This window comes from Lytechinus pictus, chromosome 1, assembly GCF_037042905.1.
Source record: "Lytechinus pictus isolate F3 Inbred chromosome 1, Lp3.0, whole genome shotgun sequence".
In the NCBI taxonomy this organism is placed as follows: Eukaryota; Metazoa; Echinodermata; class Echinoidea; order Temnopleuroida; family Toxopneustidae; genus Lytechinus; species Lytechinus pictus.
The window spans coordinates 8,464,774-8,490,806 of record NC_087245.1 but is presented as its reverse complement, the minus strand read 5'-3'; the positions used below and the strand labels follow the sequence as shown (position 1 = coordinate 8,490,806).

The following is a 26,033-nucleotide window of genomic DNA, read 5'->3' as shown; positions in this document are numbered from 1 at the left end:
ATCATCAGTTCCCCCATTTGCATACTGACCGGGATGTGCATTATATATCTTTTGTGAAATTAAGCGAAACTTAAAAACGTCATAACTTTCTTATTTTACATCCGATTTTGATGAGATTTTCAGTGTTATGCTTGTTGGATTTTTCTCTTTTTATTCAAATCAACTTTTTGTTGGGGTGGACTTGTCCTTTAAGAGACCTCTCATTTTTCATGATGTTCTTACTTCCATTTTCTTCATTTTTTGTATCCCCCCCCCTTTCATTACTTCAGAGAACACAGGGAGGCAGCCGCCCACCCCCCCCCCCCTCCCATACTTGTGATGATTTTGTCTATCCACTTTGATATGATTTTCCGGATTTTTCTCATGTTAAGCCCCCTTCCCAAACACGGCTTCTTGTATAGTCCCTTAACCTCTGCACTTTCAAAAAAGTTACCGGGCCTGCCATCTGCATTAAATCTACTGATCGAGTTGTGAAAAAAAGTGGGCACATATTCCCAATTATATCTACACGCTTTGGGTAACCACGTATTATGCTAATCATTGATTGAGATAAATGGAAGAGTTCCTACGACGTGGCACGTACTCGGCAGAGTGAAATTCAGAGAACTAATTACTTAATGGGTATTCCGTGACATATAATTCACACTGCCATTTATTATGCAAAACACAGTAGCTTGTTTGACGTATGAAATTGCCTGGAGAGGCTGTCAGACCTGTGAGCGTTGAAAAGGAACGGGAAAATAAATTGTAAACCAAGTTTGTTCAGCCACAACATCACAATAGGTTAATGCTCTGATTACCATCTTTTTTGAGCTACAGTGCACGGATTTATTAAGGTCTTTTCAAACATTACTATTCCCCTGTTATTTAGTAGATGCCAGGTTACAAAACTGAGGTAAGCCAAATCACATTCCTTTTTTCTGTTTTAAAAAAAATATGCGATTATAATAGAACAATATTTGCAATGAACTACACTATTGAGATCACTTTTAAGTCTGTCTCATTTCAAGGTGTGTATAGTCAGGCGAAACATACTTGTTTTATTAAAATAAGTCAGCGCAGTGTGGGATAGTTTAATGAAAATAGTTGTACATATAGGCCAACTGTAATTGGTCCTTATATTAGGAACATGAATTAGTTGCCTTACCGCCGTCATCCTTTCACGCATTTGAGATCTGTAGAATCAATTGTGGATTATTATGTCAATTTATATCATTTTGAAATGATGTCCTGCATGCTTTGCCAGGGCGAATTTGCTTAAATTTTATATACATATCCCGTAGTTGTCATCATCATCACCTCGTGATCAATGTTTTTCTCATCAAAGAACCTGAATTTGTATTGTATATAGACATCTCAAATTTGACCCTAAAGGTCAAGGGTGGGGGCAGGGGCCGGGTCATTTCCACTGAAGAGTGGACAGCGCCGGCAGCACGGATTTGTGTTTTTCAAGGGTATATAATGAGGGCAAATATCAGAAAAAGTGGGGCACTTGATCAGAGGCAAAAATGGGCACACTGCGGGAGAGGAAACAAACGTTACCTATCAAAGGGGTCAATAACACCATGAGAGGGGTTATTATATTTACAATATGCACTTGCATGCAGAATGGAATCAAATGCTAAATAAAACTGGCGCCGATTGGGAAGGAAACGCTTTAATTAAGAAGGGCAACTCATCTGAATATGAGAATGGGCACTTTGGGTAGGCCATATACTTTTAAAAGTAAAAACGGCACTCGTTAACAATAAAACGAATCCTGATGAGATGAAAGAGACACAACACATTTTATATATAAGGAACTCGATTATTGGGTAAAAAGTGACACTTTTTAGTGCTGAAAAAGGGGGGCACTATGCCCCTTGCCCACCTCAGGATTCCCGCCCCTTTAGTGGTCAATCGCACTGTTCGAGTAATGGAAACTATTTTTTTTAATATCGCTAGAAAACTCAGAAGTAAAGGAGATTGAAAGGTTTTATTCAAAGGCACTGGCGTACCTAGGATTTTTCAGAAGGGGGGCAATTTTTTTGGAGGATATTTCGTACGCGAAAAAATTTGACAAGCAAAAAAAAAAAAAAAAAGGTCTTCAATCACCACATCTATATCTATAGATATATCTATCTATATATATATATATATATATATATATATATACATGTACATATACCGGTATGCAGTGTCATGAGGATTCTGTTCGATTTAAAAAATGGGAGTTGCTGGCCCGACGCCCTTTTTTGATATAAAAATAACAAAAGAAAATATTTGTGCAGGTTTGAGGAAAAGCATTGAAGATCACTATTTCTTTTATTTGTGACGTCATTATATATGCGAGCAGCTTCCCCATTAGACTATATATAGCCGGACTAGGCATATCGAGAAATGACATGTAACTTTTCTTTTGAAAAAAATGATATTTTTTTATTGTACTTTCAGTCGGGCTTTCAGTATATCAAAAGACAAATCATTTCACAACCTGAAAAAAAGAAGCAAACTTTTACTTTTCATGAACCATTAAAAAAAGATCGAAATTTATGCATTTTACATAGGCCTGTACGTAAGATGGGAGCTGCTGATCTACATCTGAAATCCTGAATATTATTCTCACAACAAACTTTTCGTCAAGGTGAACTCATTGCCCTGGGAAGTGGGGTGCTGGACGTGCTGAAGTACCCCAATAAGATTTGTTTGTGTGTGGGGGGGGGGGGGCGGTGCGTATAGTTACGTATCTATATACACTAGACAACGCACGTACCCGCCAGGAAATCAGGTTGGAATGCTATAAAAAAGTAGAAATTGAACAAAAAATCACCTTCATTTTGGAGCGAAAAGCGTTTTTATAATATATTTTTCATTTTCATTTAATTACCAAGGCTCCATCAAAGCCGCGCCACCAAACTTACTACAATTTTTTTTAAATCATGATTTAAAAAAAATTGTGCGTTAATTGCTTAGAAAATTTCCCCGTATGGTAAACGCTGTCGACCGGGGGGGGGGGGGGGGAGGTAGGGGCACATCCTGTTCGCAGTTAGCTTGCTAGCTCTGCTCAGCTTTTGATCGGGCATGCAAGGACGTAAATTGCATGGCTACGGCGTGCCCGGAGCCGGAGCCGCCCCTCCGATCCTACCTACCTTTGCCACTGTGTGGCAGCCTTGGTGGCGCTCTCAGGCCGCGCCGCGCCGCCCCTGTAGTATAAGTTCGGTGGGTATCGGTGCGGCTTGGATGGAGCCTTGCCCTTGGTTAAATGACATATAGCCTCGGGAAGAATAACCATAATCGGATTTGAAAATGGATCCCTTATTTAGTGGTAACATTCAGGTAAAGAAGAGCCTGTGATTGGGTACCGTATATATTGATAAAATAGTGATAGATCTAGGCCTAGTTGATGACGCAAATTAATTATAAAAGTTAATGTTTGTTATGTAGGATGATGATGGATTGATGCGAATCGAAGAGTCGGACGCGGCCATGGCTAGCCCACTGCATTTTGATCCCGATCCGGTAACCAACTTTGTGTGAGTCCCGGAATCGGAAAGGCCTACTGCTCTGTTTGAATCGTTTTTGTTTTTGTTGGTTTGTTCTGCTGTTGACTGAACATTTGCCATTTTGTTCCTTCCTTCTTTGTGGTCTTTGTACTTTCTCAATACTCCGGCTCAATGCGCAAAAATACATGTTATTGTTAGTTTGTTACTCGTTGGTTAGACCCACTCAACAAGGTTATGTGATTGTTCTCTGTTGTTACAATTCCCTGTGTGGCAAAATAAGGTTGGCAATGTTTGGCTTATTTTCTCTTGTTTTGGGGGACAATAGCTCGATTTTTTTACACTGCCAGTTTCCATTGCAACTATTTATCATATAGGCCTAAGTAAACTTGGTTCTTAAGTAAATTGAAGTGTTTTCCCTACTACTAGTACTAGATTATAGATAGCAACTAATGAACTATCGGTATTTTAAAGTGACATTTTAATGAATTTTTAAATTTGTGTGTTGTATAGTATACAAATTTTAATTCAATGTTGATGAGTGCGATCGTTCCGAATATTAAATGAGTGTGCAAGTTGAAACAGTCTATTCAACGACGCAAAGCGGAGTTGAATAGACCGTTTCAACTTGCACCGAATGTAATATTCGGAACGTCGCACGAATTCAACATTGAATATTTGTTTTATACAACACCGACAACTTACAGTCTTAAGTCGAAGAAACAATAATAAAGTTTGGGGTAGCCATGATGATCAAGTCCTAGACTCTTAATCCTAATGAGAAAAAGCCCACATAAACGCTAAAGCATGTCGTCCAGGTACAGGCAGCCGTAACCTGGGAATGATTAGCAATAATTAGCAACGTATGTACGCGCATTATGTTAAGCTAGCTTAGCAAAGTGTATATGCGCATAGACAGCTGGCAGCCGTCTGTTTCGAGGAGTTTTTTAACATTTTTTAATTTTTTAAATTTCTCCTCATACACAGACGGCTCGCTATCGTGCAGCCACCATTAGGGGACTTACAATGCAAAATCTCCCCGTCGGGGCTCTTCAATTTTTGTCTTTAATGAATCAAACTTTTGAAAATTAACGCAACCGAAATGCAAATTAATATTCCCTCTTGGCATTAATTGCCAAAAAACGGGGAAAATCAAGTTAAAAGGAACAAAAACAGTGACTTACCTTGGCTGTCGCGCAACTTCACTGCCCTGTTTTATCCAAACTTAATACACATAAACATATGGCCATTGAGTCCCCTGTACAGATCGCGCTAGAACTTCGGTCTCTGTATTTGGTGAGTGAAGCCAACGGAGTTCAGCTGAACAACCAACATAACAGAGACGGTCGAAGCTTTTGGTCTAATATGCGCAGTGCCGCAAACAGTCGTCGGATCGGTCGAGATCTGGTCGAGATGCGAAAAAGTGAATACATGCGCATATATAGGCTAATTCACTTAATGTGTACGGGGCATGCTTGTCCATGGGTTTAGTGTGCTCTGGATCTTGCAGTGCTGGCTCATTTACTTCAGTGTGCTATAGTCGACTATAGCACGAGCGTGCAATAGTCGACTCTAGCACGGATAGCATATCTTAGCGTGCTATAGCTGATTCCTCTGAATGTCATGTGACACGCTTTCATCCAATCATCTGTCAAGGATCTATGTGTTGTATAATATACTCAATAGATCTAGATCTTCATTTAGGGTGGTAGCAGTGAACAAGTGGTTAGACCTAGCCTAGCCTAGGCTATGCAGTAGATCTATATGCCATAGTTGATATAGATTTCTAGCTAGCAGTCAGACATCAATTCATTTTAAATCATTTATGAAATCCGTAATACCCGGTAGGCCTACCGACTGAAATATTAAGAATGTCAAATGTGTGTCAAATGAAAGTAGATCATCTCATCTCTTGGAAAAATAGGATATAAGTCATGATCATTGAAGCATTGTGTTCTATGCTTCAATGATCACAGCAAGGTCTGAAAATATGCATTATTGCATTTCATAATTCATAATCATTCATGCGTGACCAATGACAATTTTTAACTGAGTGCAAAACAATGGCTATACTTCCCTCTTTCATATGATATATGATTTATTATATTTTACATATATGATAGCCAAGTTAGGAATTTTTTGGTGCCATCATAATTTAGCTTCTCATTTTGCATTGCTGTATGCAGTGTACAAATATTTAGTGTAGACACTGTGGGTCCATACCCTTGCAACCATCCTATCTGTGTTGGCTCCTCAATGTACATCACAGGTTTAAAAAAAATGTCTGTAAAGCAAAGTTATTACTTTTGTATCAAATATTACTCAATTCCATTCATTTATTTTCTGTTTTTCATTATATTGGGGATTCATTTTTTATTATTTGCCAGAACTCTCAACTGCTGTAATTTTGAACATATATTATGAGGCCCTCTATTGGTGGAAACATAGTACACAGGCTGAGGCTCTTATCATAGACAAAAATGGCTTTACCTCATTTGCATTAAATGTATAAAGCATTGTTGAACTAATGTATTTCTCAGGTGGTGGAGGCAGATATTGAGCCCTTAAAAGCACATGACAAACTGACAGATGAGGACTATGACTGGAAACCCAAAGGCAGCATGATCAGTCAGTCTCCAGGTAACAAACCACTACACAACGAGGTGATAGACAGACAGTATGGCACAACAACGTCAGTGAGCCCAACAACTAAATCATTGAGTCAAGGGAGCAGAAAATTGCCAGGGGGCATTGCAAGGTACGATTCCAGAAACAACAGTGGTAACAGCGATTATGATGTAGTTGATGATGATGATGATGCTATACTGGTCTTCGGTGGAAGTGACCAGCTAGGAGAACAAGGTCGGATTCCTGCAAGGGAGGATAGAGACCGTGAAAGGATAGAAGGAGAAGATGGAATTGTTGGTGATGCTGTTGGCACAGTGATTGGCGATGCCGGCTCTGAACACATAAAGATTGTGCATTCACATGCTGAAGACCGTTTGCGATGTGGCTGGTTTGGTTATTCACCTCCATTTGCTCAGGTGAGAAGATCAGTAGTGCGTTAAAGTAGATCAGTAAAAGGAGTATAGGCTGTGTTCATGTCCCAAAAAAAACATGTGTTAGTCAATTGTGTTTTTTCATTTTTCTTAAGCCAATTTTAACACAAATGACATTCTTGAATAGAAAATCCTTCCAATATGCAGAATTCTTTCACATATTTGACTGTGAAGTACATGCAACACTCAAAATTGTATAGGCCTACTGTATTCCTTTTCCCCCAAGAGTTTTCATCCTGCTTTTCTCTTTCTTGTCTTAATTTTTTAAGAAAGGATTTGCTGTGTAATTGTCTGTATTTAATGGTCACCTGCAAAAACAAAATAAAAGTTCACATGTTCATATTTCCGTATTCTTTAGATTTACATTTGACCTATTTATTTTCCAGATATTCAACAACCGCAAGGGCTATCTCTTGTTCTTATGTATGCTGTCCCTGATCCAAGGCATGACTGCATTTGGGTTAGTGTACGTCAGTATCACCACACTTGAACATCGTTTCAACTTGGATAGCTTCCAGAGTAGCTTCATTTCCAGTGCCTATGATGTCTCTGCTCTCTCTGTCTCTCTTTTCGTCACCTACCTTGGTGAGCGGGGTCATAAGCCAAGATGGATCGGAATAGGTTCTGTAATATTCAGCCTTGGATCTGTAGTCTTTGCAGTCCCACATTTCATGACAGGGCTGTATGATGCAGATGAATCGCGAGATCCCCTTTGTCATGAATTTTCTGACAATGTGACGTTAATGGATAGTTGCAACAGCTCAGATGGTGTTGAATCTGGTTTAGCTGTATTTTACTGGGTATTCATTCTTGCACAAGTACTTCATGGAATTGGAGCATCACCCCTTTACTCACTTGGTGTAACCTATATGGATGAGAATCTTCATGCTAAAGATTTTGGTTTTTACCTGGGTAAGGAAGTAAATTATATTTGTAATGCGGGGGGGGGGGGGGTATTTTCATTGAAGAGTAGACAGCATCTGCAAGCATCATGGCAAAAAAAGGACCCTAAATAAGATTTTCTGTTCATGGATCTGTTACAATAGGTCCCACAGCAGATCAGTGCAAACCCTATCATTTTAGACTAACCCACTGATTTAGGGGGCATTTTCTTCATTTTTGTAATTTGTAGGACTATATTCATGTTCTGCACCCACTCACGAAAACCTACGCATTTTATTTATTTATTTTTTCCCTTTAGGGATGCTGTCCATGCTTCAATGGAGGTGACCCCCCCCCTTTTTAATATATTGGCCCTGAAATGGAAATTATGATATGAATGTGAGCCTGTAAATGAGATTGATCCACATTTGTCAGTATAATATCCTTCTATGGGCATTTTCACCACAGATGGACACAGCTCTGGCAAAAAAATCAAGTTGATATTCATGTCAAATGCTTTATGTTTTTTAATAAAACAAGACCTGAAGTTACTGAGACAAAAAAAAATTCAGACTCTGGCAGCCATTTTTATTTCAAAATGGCTGCCAAAGTATGGATACAAATTAGTGTTGAAAATAGTATATTGATACATATTTTGTTTTGACAGATTTTTAAAGAACAGGTTTGATCATGTTGTTTTCGCCTGTGATTTAGCTTGCTATTATAACACTTTTTAAAATCCCACAGAAAGAAACACCAGTAATTTATTCATCTGATAAAAAAACATTGATGAAGTATGTGATATGGTATGTAATGTCAGTTACCGAAAACATGAACTTTTTTTTCTCATTTCCTGGAAAAGAGGATATATTATATGAAACTTGGTAGATTTCCTCTCTAGGTAACACCCCTCCCTTCTACACCAAAATTAAAGATTACCAATTAACAATGAAGCCATAGGGTACCATTAAATATATGTAATGTCAGTTACCAAGTGGAAAATGTAATGTCAGTTACCGAGATGTAATGTCAGTTACCATGATAAAACGTTGGTTACCAATATTGAAATGCAAATATGTGGTCAATTTTATGGTGAAGAAATATTGTATACTTGTTATTTAAGTCTTTCACTTTAAAAGTCACACCAGAAGGAGCTTGCTATTGACTTTTAAAAGGTATAGTTCACAAGGAATACTATATGAAATTATGAAGGAAATTGCATTCCCATTGTGCAAAAAAAAATTACTATGAAATTGTTTTGTACATGCGCTTACCAAGTACCTAATTGTTTGTATCAGACAATTTTTTGTTTGGTTTTCGGGGGGGGGGGGGGGGTAGGTTTTTTTTTTCCCAACCTATTGCCTAAATCTGCAACATTTTTTAAGCTTAACATTGTGATGAAGGGGATTTCCAGGGTCCCTTTTTTAGTTTCTAGGATTCTTTTGAGCATTGCCTCGCTAAAAGTAAATTCCTGGTTTTTATACCTGTTAGTATGTGGATGTGTGATACAATTTTGTTTTTGGTTTACAAGTATAGATGAAAAGTGAAATTTGACAGTTCTGATCAATGTTGCATGGATCTAGTAAAACTGTGTTTCTAATTTACAAATAGTTCAGTTTCAGTTTAGAAGCTGGAGTTTATTTTTTGTTGACAGCTTAAAAAAGAAATTAGCAAAGAAAATGATTAAACAAATTATGAAGAGAATTGAAATTAGACAGATATGAACAAGCATTGCTTGTACTGACCAGAATAGAAATCAATAAAACTACATGGCTGCATGAGATTCGGGGGAGGGGTACGTGAAGCCTAGGGGAGGAGACCCTTATTCATTTTACCTTTTTTGAGGGGAGGGGGAGGTTGGAGAAGGAAAAGGTTTAAAAGGTCAATATAAAACTGATGAATATATTATGGGTGTATAGTCAGAAAAATCCATGTGTACAGTCAATGCAATATTAAATTACTATAGGAAAACATGTAGCTGCTATGACCCCCCCCCCTAGTAAGTAAAACATACATTTCTTATCTTTTGATAATTAAAAATGTGAAGTATTATGAAACTTTTATGATTTTAAAAAGCCTTGCATATAAGTACCAAGAAAATTATGCTTTTGAAAATCATATAGCACTGGTAAATGTTAATGTGTATTGTCAGTTACCGAGTAATGATAAAAATGTTCAAATCAAAGAAAGGAATTAAGAAAAAGAAAAAGTTTTTTCATTGAAATGTTCCTAGAAACTTGGGTATACTTCCACATCAAGCTCACTTTCAGGTGAAGCCCTGCACAGAAGATACAATGCAATGATTCCACACATTTGACTTCCATGTGTTATCTCTATGGCATATTAAGTGTAATGTCAGTTACCGTAATGTCAGTTACCAGCATGGTTGTGGAAAAATTATCATAGCCCCCAAAAGACAAAAACGAATTGTTTAATATTTTGACACATCTTAACCTAGTAACGGAGGTATATTTACATATTCAAATTATTACTCTATCTACTCAGGGACATGAGATATTTAAATTTCAATGAACACCCTGAAATTGCATGTCCTTTTGCGTAATGTCAGTTACCAACACATTTTTGCTTGCTGATGCGTAAAAAAATGTGGTTACGTAGGAAAACTTAGTATCAGAGTATACAGCAAGGTTCACTTTATTAACTCTATCAAAAGCAAACTCCCATCATTTGTTGTTTTAGAGATACACACAATGAAAGGTGTGAAAACATTGTGCCGTGTAATGTCAGTTACCGTGAAAATGCCCCTATGCATCATGCTTTGTCTATACAAATAACATTTAATCTACCGACTCTTTTTATTGCCATTTAATGAATAGAATACTTTCCAGTGATCTGCTTTAAAACAATGTTAATTCAATTTCTCCTAAGCTATTTGAAGTAATTGTGTCTATGTTTTCATAACTAAGAAGAATTTGTTGAGAGAAAATTTTCATGAGTAAACTTATGTATTGAAAAGTGCTATGAAATACTCTTATATAAATATGGATGTATGAGAGTGGCCTTTTGTGATATTCCAGGTATCTTTAATGCTGTGAATGCAGCTGGACCAGCCATAGGGTATGCACTAGGAGGAGTTTATCTCAGGATTTACACAGACTTCCATGTCATGGACAGGTAAAAATCTTATGTTTGTTGTTCATCTTTGGTGGATGTTAAATGAATTCAATATATTGGACTTTGATAAGTGAAGTCATTTGGTTTGAAAACTCCCAACATACCATATTACTGGTTTGTTAACACTTCATTAAAAAAAATCTTTGTTTACCATTTGATATCTCGGCCTAACCAATTTGAAGAAGCTGAATAGATACTGTATCATGTCTGCAAATATATATCAAACATGATAATATAGGTGTTCAAATTTGCCACACTGCTCATGAAAGCAGCTTTAAAAAATGGTTGAGGGAGGGGCAGTCCACAGTCTCTAGAGAGAAACATGTTTTGTGCACTGAACTTGAAATATAGTATTTTGGTTTATTTGTAGAATGGGTTAGGGATATGATTTTGGACTTATTGTGCAACTAAATTTTTTCAGATATGATAGTCCAACACTATTCAATATATTTTCATGTCATGAATGATAATTCATGACAAAGTTATTATGAAAACCATAGGACCAACACATTCAAACAAACATGGGAGGACAAATCGAGAGGCATTATGAAATAATGCAATTTGAACGCTGAATATAATTTTTATCATGTTTGCAAGTATGATTTCATTAGCACTTGAAGTTATTACACTGAACCCACATAATGAAAAATTACACAGGTATATAAGGGTTGGTGGAAGCTTTTCAGGTTGTTTAAATGCTATCTTCTATTTGTTATAAATTTCTGTCTTCAGATTCGTATTATGTTATTCTTTTGGTATTACAATATGACTCTAAAACTTTGTATATCAAAGGGCATGATATTTGATTTTTATCTCATTTTAATGCCAAGTAAGAAAGACCTGTTTCATGATAAATATCTTTTAAATGTGTATATTTTTATGAGTTTTAAAACAGTTCTTTGTTATAAGAGGTACGGGTATTAATTAAGATCACATTGCCGTGAAAACTTTGATGACTATCTGAATCATGCACTTTTGTATCTGTTTCTCTACAGTGCATTAGTATCTCCTAACAACCCGACTTGGGTAGGGGCTTGGTGGTTGGGATTTCTCATCAATGGCAGCCTTCTATTTGTTATCTCTCTTCTCATGCTTGGCTATCCTAGAGCATTACCTGGTGAGTATATTGGACTCCATAAAAAATGTTTAGGTAGTGATCGGACATCTTTAACATTTTGCACTGACCCCTTTATCCTTGCGCATATATATGTGGTTGGTTATGAGTCTACAAATGCTTTCAGACTAGGATACCGGTATGTTAAATTTGAATTATCTTTAAAGCCTGTCTAAAGCTTTGGTAAAGGGTCAGTAATGTGAACTACACTCAAGTATGATAAAACATTACAATATTACAAAAGGGTAGTTATTTTCTTAATTTTTGTCTCGCCTGCATAATAGCAGAGTGAGACTATAGGCGCCGCTTTTCCAACAGCGGCGGCGGCGTCAACACCAAATCTTAACCAAAGGTTAAGTTTTTGAAATTACAGCATAACTTAGAAAGTGTATGGACCTAGTTCATGAAACGTAGCCATAAGGTTAATCAAGTATTACTGAACATCCTGCCTGAGTTTCAGGTCACATGACCAAGGTCAAAGGTCATTTAGGGTCAATGAGCTTAGACCATGTTGGGGGAATCAACATCAAAATCTTAACCTAAGGTTAAGTTTTTGAAATGTCATCATAACTTAGAAAATATATGGACCTAGTTCATGAAACTTAGACATAAGGTTAATCAACTATAACTGAACATTTTGCATGAGTTTCACATCACATGACCAAGGTCAAAGGTCATTTAGGGTCAATGAACTTTGGCCAAATTGGGGGTATTTGTTGAATTACAATCATAACTTTGAAATTTTATTGGTCTAGTTCATAAAACTTGGACAAAAGAGTAATCAAGTATCACTGAACATCCTGTGCAAATATCAGGTCACGTAACCAACGTCAAAGGTCGATGAACTTTGGCCATGTGGGGGGTATCTGTTGAATTACCATCATAACTTTGAAAGTTTATGGATCTGATTCATGAAACTTGGACGTTAGAGTCGTCAAGTATCCCACTGAACATCTCATGTGAGTTTCAGGTCACATGACCAAAGTCAAAGGCCATTTAAGGTCATTGAACTTTGGCCATTTTAGAGGTAATTAAAAGATTGCTGTCATAATTTTCAAAGTTTATAGATATAGTGTATAAAATGTGGATATAGGGGTAATCAAGTATCACTGACAAGTTTTAGGTCACAAGATGAAGGTCAAATGTCAATGAATGTAGTATTGTATCATTATATGAATTGTGTTTTTTGTGAATAATTATTTTATAGTAGTAGTTTTCAAAGTCAGCACTGCTGCTATATTTAATCGCGTGATGCAGGTGAGACCGCCAGAGGCATTCCACTTGTTACCCATTAGAATTTAAACTTGGTATGTTCATTCACAATAGCCATTTGAGCACTTACTTTGTAATTGGATATTACTGTAGATGCCACTGTCCATTCCCTTTGATATAAGAAATAATGTACTTTTTATCACAGGATCAAGAGAAATCGCAAGCAAGAGAAAAAGTGAAGTTCAGCGGGGCCAAGAGTTTGAGTCTGGGCAAGGTTGGAAGAAGCGTCTTCAAGCATTTCCAAGGGCAGTCCTCAATCTCATCACAAATATTCCTTTCATATGCGTGTGTTTCTTCACCATATGTGAATGGTTCTTTGCCTCAGGACTGTCTGTATTTGGGCCAAAGTATTTGGAATCTCAGCTGAATATTAATTCTAGTGATGCTGCATTCTATACTGGTAAGAATAGTCTTGATTTGGTATTATCTACAGTGGTGCTAAAGAGTTAGTGAACCCCACCAGAAAATGCGCTCCTTCATGTTGAGTGTTGAATGTAGACAACAACAACAAAATGTTCGGTAAGCCCTGAAAAACAAACTTTATTGAATGTAATATTTTATCACCTGATTTCACAATTAAATATCTAAAAGATGGCAGAACCTGAACAAATTAAAATATGTTCATTTTCTGGTGGGGTTCACTAACTAATTTGCACCACTGTATGTCATTTTTATTGTTACATGGTATGACCATTTTAGATTGTACAACTTATTCTTGTCTGTCCATTCTTGGAGCTATGGATTAGGATAAATCCCTGCTCTGTGATTTTGAAAGTTGGAATCCCTTTAGTGCAGGCTTGTCTAAGTGGGTATTTCGGTATTGTATTGAGTGATGTATACAGCACAGGGGCTAATGCAACTGTGTTCTTATGGATTATCATCAAGATTCATTTCTTGAATGCTGTGAGATGCTATATACAGCTGTTGAAGCTTAAAAAGTCCTTGAGAAGTGAATGTAAATGTCAGCTCATTGTAAGAAACAAGAACAGGATAGGCACCTTGTTAAAAGTCTATACTGCATCTTTTTTTATAGCAGGAATGCTACTGTAAAGGCACTATGCATCTTTTCACAGTGGCTTTCCCGAATTTCCCATTGCCTTGTTTATGGTGATATGTGATAATTGGTATACATTGAAAAGTCGCTTGCAGGTTCCATGCAGGAGAGACGTTACTCTGACATTGACGAGGTTCCATAATTATCATTACTGTTTTCAATGAATTCCCTTATCACATTGTAGAGACCACCCATTTCCCTAAGGCAAGGTTTTATCAAACAGTGCACAACAAATCAATTATATGTTAGAAATAAAATTGTATTATGATATGGAAAAGTATATATAAAACAAATCAAGGAAAATAAATTCTCTAAAAGGTGGTCAGTTTTTACTTTGCTACACCAAGTCTCTCTGTATGAATCTATTTCTAGTACTTGTATGGATTTGTTTTTTCTCTTTTACACCTTGAAAGTTTGTTTTCTTTACAAATGATATGACAATTTCATGGAATACTGAATAATTATGTTTAAATTTTGTGACATATACTGTGTTGATTATTCAATACTGTGCTAAAAATTATATTGATTTTCAATAAAGGAATGCTGTAGAAGGGTAACCCCCCCCCCCCCACAAAAAAAAAAGTCTATTTTCATTCACTCCACTTCTCATTTTTCTAGGTCTTTTGTCGATGACTGGGATGGTGACTGGTGCTTTGATTGGAGGTTGGGTCATCAAGAGATTTGATCTTAAGTTCAAAGGTCTTATTGTCTTTGCCATCATATGTACTGTAGGATGCCTAGGAGCTTCCTGTACCTTCTTGCTGAAGTGTCCCAATGTCCCCATGGCCGGTGTGACAGTACCCTACCTGAATAGGTCAGTTCTCTACAGTCATGTTCCTATTATCATCAGATTTTGATATTTAATTTGCTTGTTAAGTACTTTAAGAACAAGATCATTTATCATCATTTTCTCATCAAATGATTGCAATTTGTGATCAAGATTATATTATGTAATTTCACTATGTTTCATACATGAATATATAGGATATACAAATTTTTTTTAGAATTCTAAACAACTGAACAGTATTGAGTGTCTTACAAAGGTTATGATAGTAATAACTTTCTTTATTATAAAGCAATAAAAGGGATTTCTCTTTCTAAAAAAAATACTATTTGCCTCACTAAGTTACTCACTTCACCTAAAAATATCAGCAGGGCATTTTTTAGCTATTATAATGAATGCATGCATTTCAAATCCAAGGTTAAGAAGAAGGGCTAATATTTGCTGATATTTTTTTAATTTCTTTTCCTTTCTGATTGGATATTTATATATAACTGCCACAAAGCATAAACCTGACAAGTGGTCTAACAAGTAGTTTGGCTTTCCAAAGTAAGAAATTCAGAACATTTTTAATAATTTCAGGATTAGCATGCTTTAAAATAAAGCAATAGTATTAAATATATCATTACATATTTTGACTTTACTCCTCCCCCTCCTTCCCTCTCTTCAACAATGCCCTTATTATTCAATTATATTTCAGCTCGGAAGACCTTGCTTTGCATCACAATATCACAGCAATGTGTAACAAGGAATGTAATTGTGAAAGAAGCTTTGAACCTGTTTGCGGCAGTGATAATGTTCTTTACTACTCAGCTTGCCATGCAGGCTGTTTCGAGCAGTCAGAAAGCAATAATGTTTTGGTAAGAAAGCCTATTTTGTACTTTTTGTTCTAGATGAAGTTTGGTCTTTTTATTTACCATTGTTTTATTAGAAAATGTAATTTCTTTATGTTGATAGGTGTGGTGCAGAAATTAAAAACTTTTGCTGATTGTGGTTTCTATTTTTACTATTATCACTTTTGTTTCAGTTCTTATCAAAATCATAAAGAACAGCCCTCGCAGTAACCGATCTTAGCAGTTGTCCCCTTCACCGACGGCGGTCCATTGCCGTGCCCTTTTATCAAACCGCCGTCGGTGCCCTCTCATTCTCAAGCTCTCCAAAACTCCAAACCTGAATTCTCACAATTGTAAATAGATCTAACTAAATCGAACTGAAGTCATGACATGACCAAATTACCATACGATTTGATACTTAGCAGACGTAAACACTCCCCACTGCCCATCCGCGCTGGTTCGTGCAGGCGGCTCTGTTAAAAATATGAAAATCCAATGGTCGCGCTATCGAATCCTAAATTGGATTTCCGTATATCCATAATCCACATAAATCACCACGGAAACTCGGCCGGGGTAAGATTCACTAGCGCAAATAGCGTGCACACGTGGATCATCTTGGAAATTGAACCACGTTAATTACTTTCGATCGAGGTGCGCAATGCATTAACGGAGATGACATTGTAATGTTTTGAGTTGGACCCCAAGCCCAAGTATCGCACACATAACCGTACTGATAACCATCCAATGTCTAGGCTCGATCTCGACACTCTATTATTGATGGAATTTTAAAAATCAAATTAAAGGTTCCAAATAAACAAGAGGTTGTTAAAATTATTAAATTTTATTTCAAAATATTTGAATTGATTTTTTTAAAACAAATTCATCTTTGTAATGATAAAAACAGATTTATTTTCAAGAAACGAAAAGTGCAAAGGTACGTCACGTATACTGTATATCGCTCGCTGTGATGATTGGTCAAATGTTTTCATCGACTAGTATCCTAGTATCTCAATCAACATCTATCTCCATGAAAGAGAGAAAGTCAAATGGGGCTTCAGTAACATTCTAGTTGTGTACAATGATCCATAATCCATATTAGATCCATGTTGATTTTTCTTCTTTTTTTTTCCTTATTAATCATGCTGACAGGTTAATGATACATGTATCTTTGTACGTTTATGTACATTTGTCATCATTATAAGATAATCTACTATATTATGTTCTTTTGAACATAAAAAGTCACATGTCAGTATACAATCGGTAAATTGCCTTAGTGCCCTTCTGAATTTTAAAAACTGCCTTGGTGCCCTAAAGAATTTGCAAAATTGCCTTGATGCCCTTCATTAAAAAAAAAATCAAAGGCAATTTTTAGAGTGCCCTTAAAAATTGCCTTGCCCTCCTGAGATCTTACTGAAAGGGCTGATAAAGAAGGCATGTTGTTATTATGAGCTGTATTGGTGCATTGATGTGAAGTGATGTGATGTGATGATGTGATGTCACACAATGTATGAAATTTTAGATTATCAATATTAATAGATTTGATTGTATAGAAACTCTGTGTGATGATGACAATTTTAAATATTAGGAGTCAAACTATTTCTTACATTTTTCTAGGGCAAAATAACATATTAGAGTGTTCATTTGATAGAATACTTACGAAATAGGGAGTGTGTTTTAACATCTGGTTTTGTGGTGAACATGAGCAATGTATATTACAATTTTCAGGAACTAATTGCCATGATAATGGCAATGAATCAAGAATATATTCCAGATTGAACCAGTTCCTTATTTTTTAGCAGTTCATTTAAATGCAGCATACAATTTTGTCTATTGTCGAAGATTTGCAAGACATATAATATAGCAGTGATTCATACATGTAGGAGGGTTAGTGCAAATTGAACAATTTCTTTTCTGTTTAATTTAATGACTCATGATGTTAGTAACTACAGGCAGGGTTATTCATTTCATTCGGCGGTATTTCCAGCTATTCTATGTGTTTGTATATGCACCTTTGCAAGGTGTTCAGGCCGACCAATAAGTGGCAATTATTTTTTATGCTTTTTTGCTTCGATTTTCATCATTTATGTTGTTCAACATATTCTTAATTTTTCCTGCCCTGAATGATGTTGATCCTTATGCACTTGTTTTCCCTTCCCAGCAATATGATGACTGTTCTTGTATCAGGAACAACTCTGGACCAGGACTTGGAACTGCTAAGCCTGGAAAGTGCTACATCTTCTGCAGTTCTACTCGCCCCTTCTTTTTAGTCACATTTCTTCTTCTCACCTTTGCTGGAATGGTTTTAGTACCTGTATGGACAGCTACAATAAGGTTTGTATGATCTAGCGATGGAACTAAGATTCAGTCCAAAGGAATTTATATATCAACTTCATAGAAATTTATTCTGAGCACTTAAATTTCTACCAAATTTGTAACTTGAAATTGAAAAGAAATCTCCTACTGAGTCCAGTTAAATTGATAACACAATGGAAGCTGAAATTCGCTGGTTCAAGCAATTCACAAAAAATATTTTAATATGCCTTCCTCATTTCATCTTATTTCTTAAAAGTCTACTTCAAAAGAAAAGGCAGTAATAGTGTCAAGTATGACGTAAAGTTTGTTAGATCCATATGTTTGCCCAATTGTATCAAAATTTTTACTTATTAATTATGAAATTAAAGTTATGCAGGGATTAAAATATAATTATTTTGTAGTTGATAAGTACTCAGTGCACTCACATTCACGGTGAATTCAACATTGCAATTGGGCAATTCCAGCGTAACGGACATGACGTTCAGACAAATTTTTGTAATTCAAAGGTTTATACAGTAGAATTAGCAGTCTTTTGATAATTGCTACTGAGCTTATCAGACACATTTAAGTATCAGTTACATACACATGAAATTTCAAATCGTTTCGTTGAACAGTTGCGGAGAAATTGCACTCTTTGTCAGCGTAACGGACATGACACGAAATGGACGAAGCATTTTTACCTCCTATTGCTTATCAAAATTCCTGTGAATTCTTAGATTGCATGCACCTGACGCTGGTGTTAATTTAACCTTAAGATCATGCTCTATCCATAAAATGGTGTTTAACAAAAGTTTTACAGTGCATTCTGTATTCATAGCTCAAAATGTAGCGTAACGGACATGACACATGAAGCGTAACGGACATGACAGTTTCGTCCACTTTTTGTAAGCGAATATAATTATTTTATTACAAGATATGGTACAAGTCTTATTGGTTACTTGTTAAGGCTAGAGGGTAGAGACACACATCATAACTGGTAATCTGTAATATCTCCTATTATTTTGCAATTTGAGAGGGGGGCTTTGCGTACAATATTTATAAAACAAAAAAATATTTGGAAAAATTTCTTTTACACCAGTTAACAACAGTTAATGATTATTTTCCAGTTACTACCATCCGCCACATCTAATTAAAAGAGAAAAAGTTGATAGTAAAGATTATTTTTTATTCATGGCTTACTATTTGACAATATACACTAGCGTAACGGACATGACACCCTTCCGAAGTGAACTTCATCTGCACTTCTTAGTTGCAAAATGAAAGAAATATGAATAATGAATGTAATTATGTAACAGCAAAGTACCTTTACTAACATTCTTAAGAAAAAAATGTAGATATTATTGGCACTTTTGGCAGGTATTATTAATTTAATAGCTATAGCCCACATGATAATTTTATATAGAATACAATGCTTTAATAGTACCATAGGCACACTGAGAAGAGCAAATCAGATTTTTTGTGAGAAGAAAACAAAATGTACCAGACCTGATTAAATCCAAGATGAACATACACCTGTATTATAAAATGTGTTTTATGATAAAGAATATGTACTAGTATTAATGTCAATTTCAAGATTAAAAAAATGATATTAAAAAGTATTTTAAATTTTAATAGCAGTACCTGGAAACCAGTCTTTCATTATCGATTATGTACGAGTTATAAGGTAATCGGAATGTTTGTAAATCGCTTCTGAGATTTTTTTCATTCAAAATAAAGATCCTTGGTATAATCATCCTTTCATCAAATCTTGGATGTACTAAATCTTACGATCTTGCTTGCTGACAAATGTGGCTGTATCTAATTTCATTGTATTGTCTGCGCTGCTTGTGTACAAACGAAGATACATCATTCAAATCATGATTATGGCTGACCAAAATACTATGATGACATAATTTATTGATCGCGCCACATTCCTTCCACAGCCTCTTTGCTTTGTGATATGAAGAAGTGCCACTGTAGATTCATGGATTCATAGAGCTACATCATGTAACACAGATATCTGAATATTTACAAACTTGTTTTAAATGTGAGCCAGTGCCATCACTGAAGAAGTTGAGGGTTGGTGAAAGTCAGATACTTTGAAGCAATGTCATCAAAGATCTCATGAATTCACAAGTTGGAGTTTTATCATGCTCCAAACTGTCAGTGCAAACACCTAAGATAATCAATTATTGTTCAAACACAAATGATGCAGATTGTGATCTGAGTATGTTGCCAGATTTAGCTGCATCTTATCCTAATATTATGTGGCATACCGTTAATTCTCAGAAAAATATACCAGAACAAGAGCTGAACTTTCATCATTTACCAACTTCTAAAAATAGCTAGAATGACATGCAGATTCTAGGAGTTATTACATCCAGCTATCCTCAAGCAATTGAGACTGACCACAGTCTGTGACACTGAGCCTAATATTTTGTTTTTGTGAATGCTGCCTTTTGTCATATATTAGGTGTCATGTCCGTTACGCGAATTGTCATGTCCGTTACGCCATTTTTATGAAAATGAGAAGTGGTCAGGGAAAATGATTGCTACACATGGTAGGGGGTTTAATTCTAACATAGAATCTGAATCTGCAGTACCTTCAGACAAATTTCCTGTAAGCTGTGAAAACTTTAAGTGAAAAACGTAACGGACATGACACTGATAATGGTAAAGAAATCACATTAATCTGAAGATCGATTTCTCTAAAATTGATGAATGGCATGAAATATAACAATGATTTTCTGTTGATTTAAACATTAATCATCGATACAAAAGTTAAAAGAGACCTGTGGGACCTTATTTGCTTTTAGTAGAGACAGGAAAGATGAATTGTTTAAAAATAGCCACATTTTTTATATTTTGCAATTTATTATTTTATTTTTTTGATGATAGAAAAAAACACAAAATTTTATCAATATTGTGATTTTTCTATTGGAAATTGAAACTTTATAGATTACTTTTTTAGAAAATTTGACTGCTTAAGTGAAATCTGAAACTTCATTTTTTCTCGAAAGTGAACATTTTCCATGGAATTGCCCAATTGCTTTATATCTTATTTTTTTATGTTTTCTTATCTTTCAGATGTGTGCCTCATTCACAGAGAACGTTTGCTTTAGGACTACAGAGTTTATTGTACAGTGCATTAGGTAAGGTGAAACACTTTTTATTTAGAGAAAGGGAACTATTGTAATTGCACAATATAAAGATTCTGATATCCATAGGGACTATTGTTAAGAATAACAACCAGATGTCATCAGCTCTATCAAAAGGTAAAATTAAACATGGGCTCTAAAAATACCAGCCATGCATATTGGAAATAATGATCTTGATAATAATCTCAATAAGTATGTTGCTTTTCATCTTATTTTGATGAAATTTCAATGTTGTTCTTGTGTAATTTTACTCAGTTTTACTCATCTTGATTTCAGTCTGTAGTCAGCCCAGACCAGTTTGAGATCCTTTCAAAACAAAGCCATGATGGATTTTATATTTAAGAACATCCAATACCATAGCATTAGCATTTCATCAGAGCTGATATTTTTTTACTACAATCATTATGTTTTTGTTAATTGGGTTGTTATTGTCAAATCACTCTTTCTCTGAAAGTGGCACCAAAATTTCCAAGGCCATTAGGCCATTATGAAGGATATTGAGGCTAGTCAACAGGGAATCAACAACTTTGGCCCTTCATTATGGGGAATTATTAAGTTGTCTATTCAAATGGTAAATAAAAAAGTAAAAATGTTTGACATTTCAATATCACAATGTCAACACTGCTACTATTATGAATTGTTTAATGCTGGCAAGATTGCTCTGGGTGTTCCATTTGTTATTAATAGACTCTACTTTTTTTCATATTTTATTATAGGAACTATCCCAGGACCAGTAGTTCTTGGACTACTTATTGACAAATCCTGCTTGGTCTGGGAGGGATCCTGTGATGGCTCCAAGACTTGTTGGCTCTACGAGAACTCGGACCTATCCCTGGTCTTCTTCCTCATCACCCTCTTGGCCCATGTTATTGGCCTGTTGTTCCTCGTAGGGGCGCTTTTCAGTTATAGAAATCCCGATGGACAAGATGGAGCTGATGGAAAGTATGACAGACTGGAGAATGATGGTATTACTGATGGTTTATGATCATGTTGTTTTTGTTGTTCAGCTTATTCTTCTTTGACAAAGTCTTGTTCTTGCTCTTATTCTGAAGAGTAAAATCATTGTGCCAAGGCAATGTGTTGAGAAGTGCATACAATTACAAAGACAGAATATGTAAGTAACAGTCTATTAAAGGACCCTTTCCTCGGCGGGATAGAAGCAAAAGTCGGGGGTGCGGTTTATCCATGGTGATAGGTCTGAGCCAGATTCAGCCTGAAAAAAAAAAGCCAAGTCCATTTTCCGCATTTCTCCCTGAACGAAGGTTATTCACAGGGAAATCGGTTTTGGTTTATTTGATATAGCTAACATGATATTTGATGTCTGTTATCATGACAAGGCTAGAGACAGACTCTAGAAAATTATAATTAGCAGCCCGTCGTAACCCCTTTCTAACATGTACTGTAGTGCTGCCAGTTCACCACACATCGGGTTGCAAGGCGTAGCCGCCTAGGGCAATGTCAAGAGGGGTATGAGCCGCGAGTAATGGGAAGAGATTATTACGATCTTAATCGAAAATTGTCCATGAAAGTTTGATTATCAAACGCACCTACCTTCATGAAACTAATTTTGACTTTATGAATAGTGTGACTTTATTAAGTCATTGATTAAAAGCAGCAAAGTTCCTTGGCAAAGACAACATTCAAACAGACGAGAGGCATATTGCCTTTTGTCACAGCCGAGAGTGAGAGCTTGCATTGTGGTTATAGTGTGACTTAAGCTGGCGCTATTCATTTTACTGTATCTATTCAACTGTAGGCAGTTAGAAGAACTCAAAGGGCCCTACTTTTAATTGAGAATTAATTGGCTCTATGCTTCACAATGCATTTTCCTTTTCTTATCTTTCTTCACCTTCTCATTTTTCCACGTTCTTGCCTCTTTCCTTTTCTATTTTTTTATTTTCCTCTTATTTTCTTCACTGTTTTATTTCTCCATTTTCATACCTCTTTCTTTTCTATTTTCCTTTATTTTCTTTTTCATTTATCAATCTTCTCTTTCTCATCTCTCCATATTCATACCTCTTTCTTTTTTATTCTCTTTCTCATTTCTCCATGTTCTTGCCTTTTCTTTTTCCTCTGTCTTTTTTATTTTCTTTTATTTTCCTTTTCTTCATACTTCTCTTTCACCTTCCTCATAAATTCAATTTCCCCCTTCTTTCTTCCATCATTTTTCTACCTTTTTAAAATATTTTCCTTCTAGTATTTATTTCCCGCCCCCCCCCCCCCCGAAGTCCTGTTATGAAGCCAAGCTTATTTTTTCTTTCCTATTTGCTTTTCGTAAGATACCACCACACACAAGAGAGACGGCACAAAGCTGTAAAAATCAACTGAAAAACAATGCCAATTTCTTTGTTTCTTGAACCTCCCTGTAATCCTGTATCCAAAATTTATGCTAAGACATTGAATGCTACACAGAATTTTGAAAGTGATAGTGGGGTTGTGATGTGGGAATGTGAATGTTTCTTCCTCTCCTACGCCGCGTAAAACACGGTAGCATTATTAATGATATCGTGATGTACTGATCTTGTGTACCGTATCGTAATTTGCAATATACAAGTACGGCAGTGCTCTGTGTGTGGTAACAGCGAGGTGAGTGTGTAAGTGGCCAATAATGTCAGAACCTTTCTTGCTATCATTTTTAGATGAATTGATCAAGAACAGCAGATTTTCGTATAATCTCTTTTGATACTTTGAAATCTTTTATTTTCATTTCTTGGTACCCCAAATGTGCATGTAAATGTGAGGAGGATTAAGAAAGAGAGTGTGATGACTTTTTTTGTGTGTGTGTTGTGATTCGTCCAAAGTTGGGGTGCGGTTTATAGTCTGTTACTTACGATAACACTTCTTGGATAATTCCTATGAACAGAATTTTAGGCTTTTATCATGATGCATGAGCAACATGCTGGTTAACCCTTTGCTGATTCTATTTATTAGTTATTGGTTTAATTGCCGACTTCTAGTGAAAATAAGTTCATCAAAATTGATTATAAAAATGCTGATTTCATTGCTTATTTTGTCCTTCATAAGTTTAATAATAGTCTGCTGTAGATTTTTTACACAACTTTGATGCATTTATCTGGCCAAAATACCATTATGAGCAAATGCTAGACAAGTAACTATTATGTGCAGTTGCAATACAATGCACATACTTGTGCCAAATAACTGTGTCACAGAAATTGCATCATATATTTTTATGCACCATGACAAAAATGAAATACCTATGCTTCTTTTTATCTCCAGGGTACTGAATATTGTCTTTCAAACATTCTTCATTTTGTGTTTTACAGGGTTGAAATAGAATACAGAATCTTTATGCACAATGGACTCTACTTGAAGTAGTAAATGTGCCATGTGTTCAGAATTGTGTATTTTCCTTCAGTTTACACAAATAAAGTTTAGACTTTTCCTTCAGATCTTTTCTCTGAATATAAACTCACATGGACCTTTAATTGAATGATTCTAATGATGCATAACATATGCATATGATTGTCTATAAATTTGTACTATTTATTGCTAGAAATGAGATGTGCAATCTCTAATGTGAGTTCATGGCTACTGTCCTTATTCAGAACATGCATGTGCTCACTGCTCTATATTTTTTAAAGAGATAGTGAACATGAAGAAAATTATGTCAAATGTACAATATGTACGGAGCCTTTAAAGTGCCATCGACTTGACGACTTGGCGAGATACTTTATCTTGCCATGTCGACATAATAACCTTATTATGTCGAGATGGCGAGATACATTATCTCTTCAAGTCGACTTATAAAAAGTTATATGTCGACATGGCAAGATACGTTATTTCGCCAAGTCGACTTATGAAAGGTTATATGTCGACATGGCGAGATAAGTTATCTTGCCAAGTTGACTTATGAAAAGTTATATGTCAAATTGGCAAGATATTTGGACTCTCGTCGGGCCTTGGACACTTCATATCTTGCAATGTTGACATATAATGTTTTGTAAGTCAACTTGGCAAGATAACGTATCTCGCCATGTCGACATAATAAGGTTATTATGTCGATATGGCAAGATAAAGTATCTCGTCAAGTCAATGGCATTTTAAAGGCTATGTAAATATGCAAAGTGTACAGTACATAAAATTTTGAATCCTAATAGAGCTGACTGAAATGTCTCAAATTTGTCTTTGGAACACTGGTGTACAGATGGGGAGGGGCAACTCTGCTCCCCCTCCCCCAAGTTCCATGAACAAGAAAAAATAAAGTGGAAAAGAAGAAAGGGAAAGGAAAAAGGGTGTAGGATGTTATCATTTGTTCAGTATTATTTAACAATCTATCAGAAATCATATTAACATTTAAAACAAGGAAAAAGTTTTTGTTCACTTATTTTGCTCGCTCACAAATAAAAAAACCCCACATATTTTGCCGCTCAAAAGTTTTGCCACTCAAAAGTTTGGGGTCATTATGCCACTGGTTTGGAGGCTGCTTACACTTATATGCAAATCTTGTATCTCACGGTCATGATTGCTATGTCCAGGTATAACAGAAGAATGATAATCATTGAATTTGGTAGTGGTTATAGTATTAGTTAATAATGAAATAATATTTAGTCATTTATGTATATATTGTTGATGTGATTGTAATTTTTTTGTGAACATGTATTCTGTAATTATTTTGCATACCTGAATTATTATATGGCTTTTCTTCAGATAAGTTAATAGTATTGAACTGATCAGGTATTAGGTATGGAATACATTTTACCATGTATGAAGTAAAAAAAAAGAATAGAATGTGTCACACAATTCTGTGATTTCTGTCCACCCCTTTCTCTGATTATCATTGTGATTGACTATGCTGTTCCGCTACCATTGTCCCTTGCCTTGGCTTTAATCACTGCTCAAAAATCTCTCTTCATCCTGTATACTGTGTAACTATCATCATAGAAAAACCTTGATTTTGATAGTCTGTTGAGCCCCCTTACCATTGTACTTATCAGAGACAAAGTCACATTGATG

The 26,033-nt window shown here is 35.7% G+C and overlaps 2 protein-coding genes across 3 annotated transcripts in view; both read left to right on the top strand.

Annotated features, from left to right (window-relative positions):
• The window catches only part of LOC135153222 (uncharacterized), a 1,173,865-nt gene that overhangs the window by 1,098,411 nt on the left and 49,421 nt on the right, over positions 1 to 26,033 (top strand). The window lies entirely within an intron of this gene.
• LOC129256896 (solute carrier organic anion transporter family member 4A1-like) lies at positions 812 to 25,293 on the top strand. 2 transcript variants are annotated; one of them, XM_064095242.1, is made up of 11 exons: positions 812 to 895; positions 6,020 to 6,523; positions 6,925 to 7,450; positions 10,459 to 10,555; positions 11,551 to 11,672; positions 13,087 to 13,341; positions 14,614 to 14,809; positions 15,477 to 15,636; positions 17,768 to 17,940; positions 20,989 to 21,053; positions 21,776 to 24,255. In XM_064095242.1, the coding sequence occupies exons 1-11, from the start codon at positions 875 to 877 to the stop codon at positions 22,042 to 22,044; spliced, it is 2,388 nt and encodes a 795-aa protein (XP_063951312.1). In that variant the 5' UTR covers positions 812 to 874; the 3' UTR covers positions 22,045 to 24,255. The 2 variants fall into 2 exon arrangements, with proteins under 2 accessions (XP_063951312.1, XP_054751095.2); XM_054895120.2 differs by lacking the exon at positions 812 to 895 and adding an exon at positions 3,187 to 3,315 and having other exon boundaries at positions 21,776 to 25,293.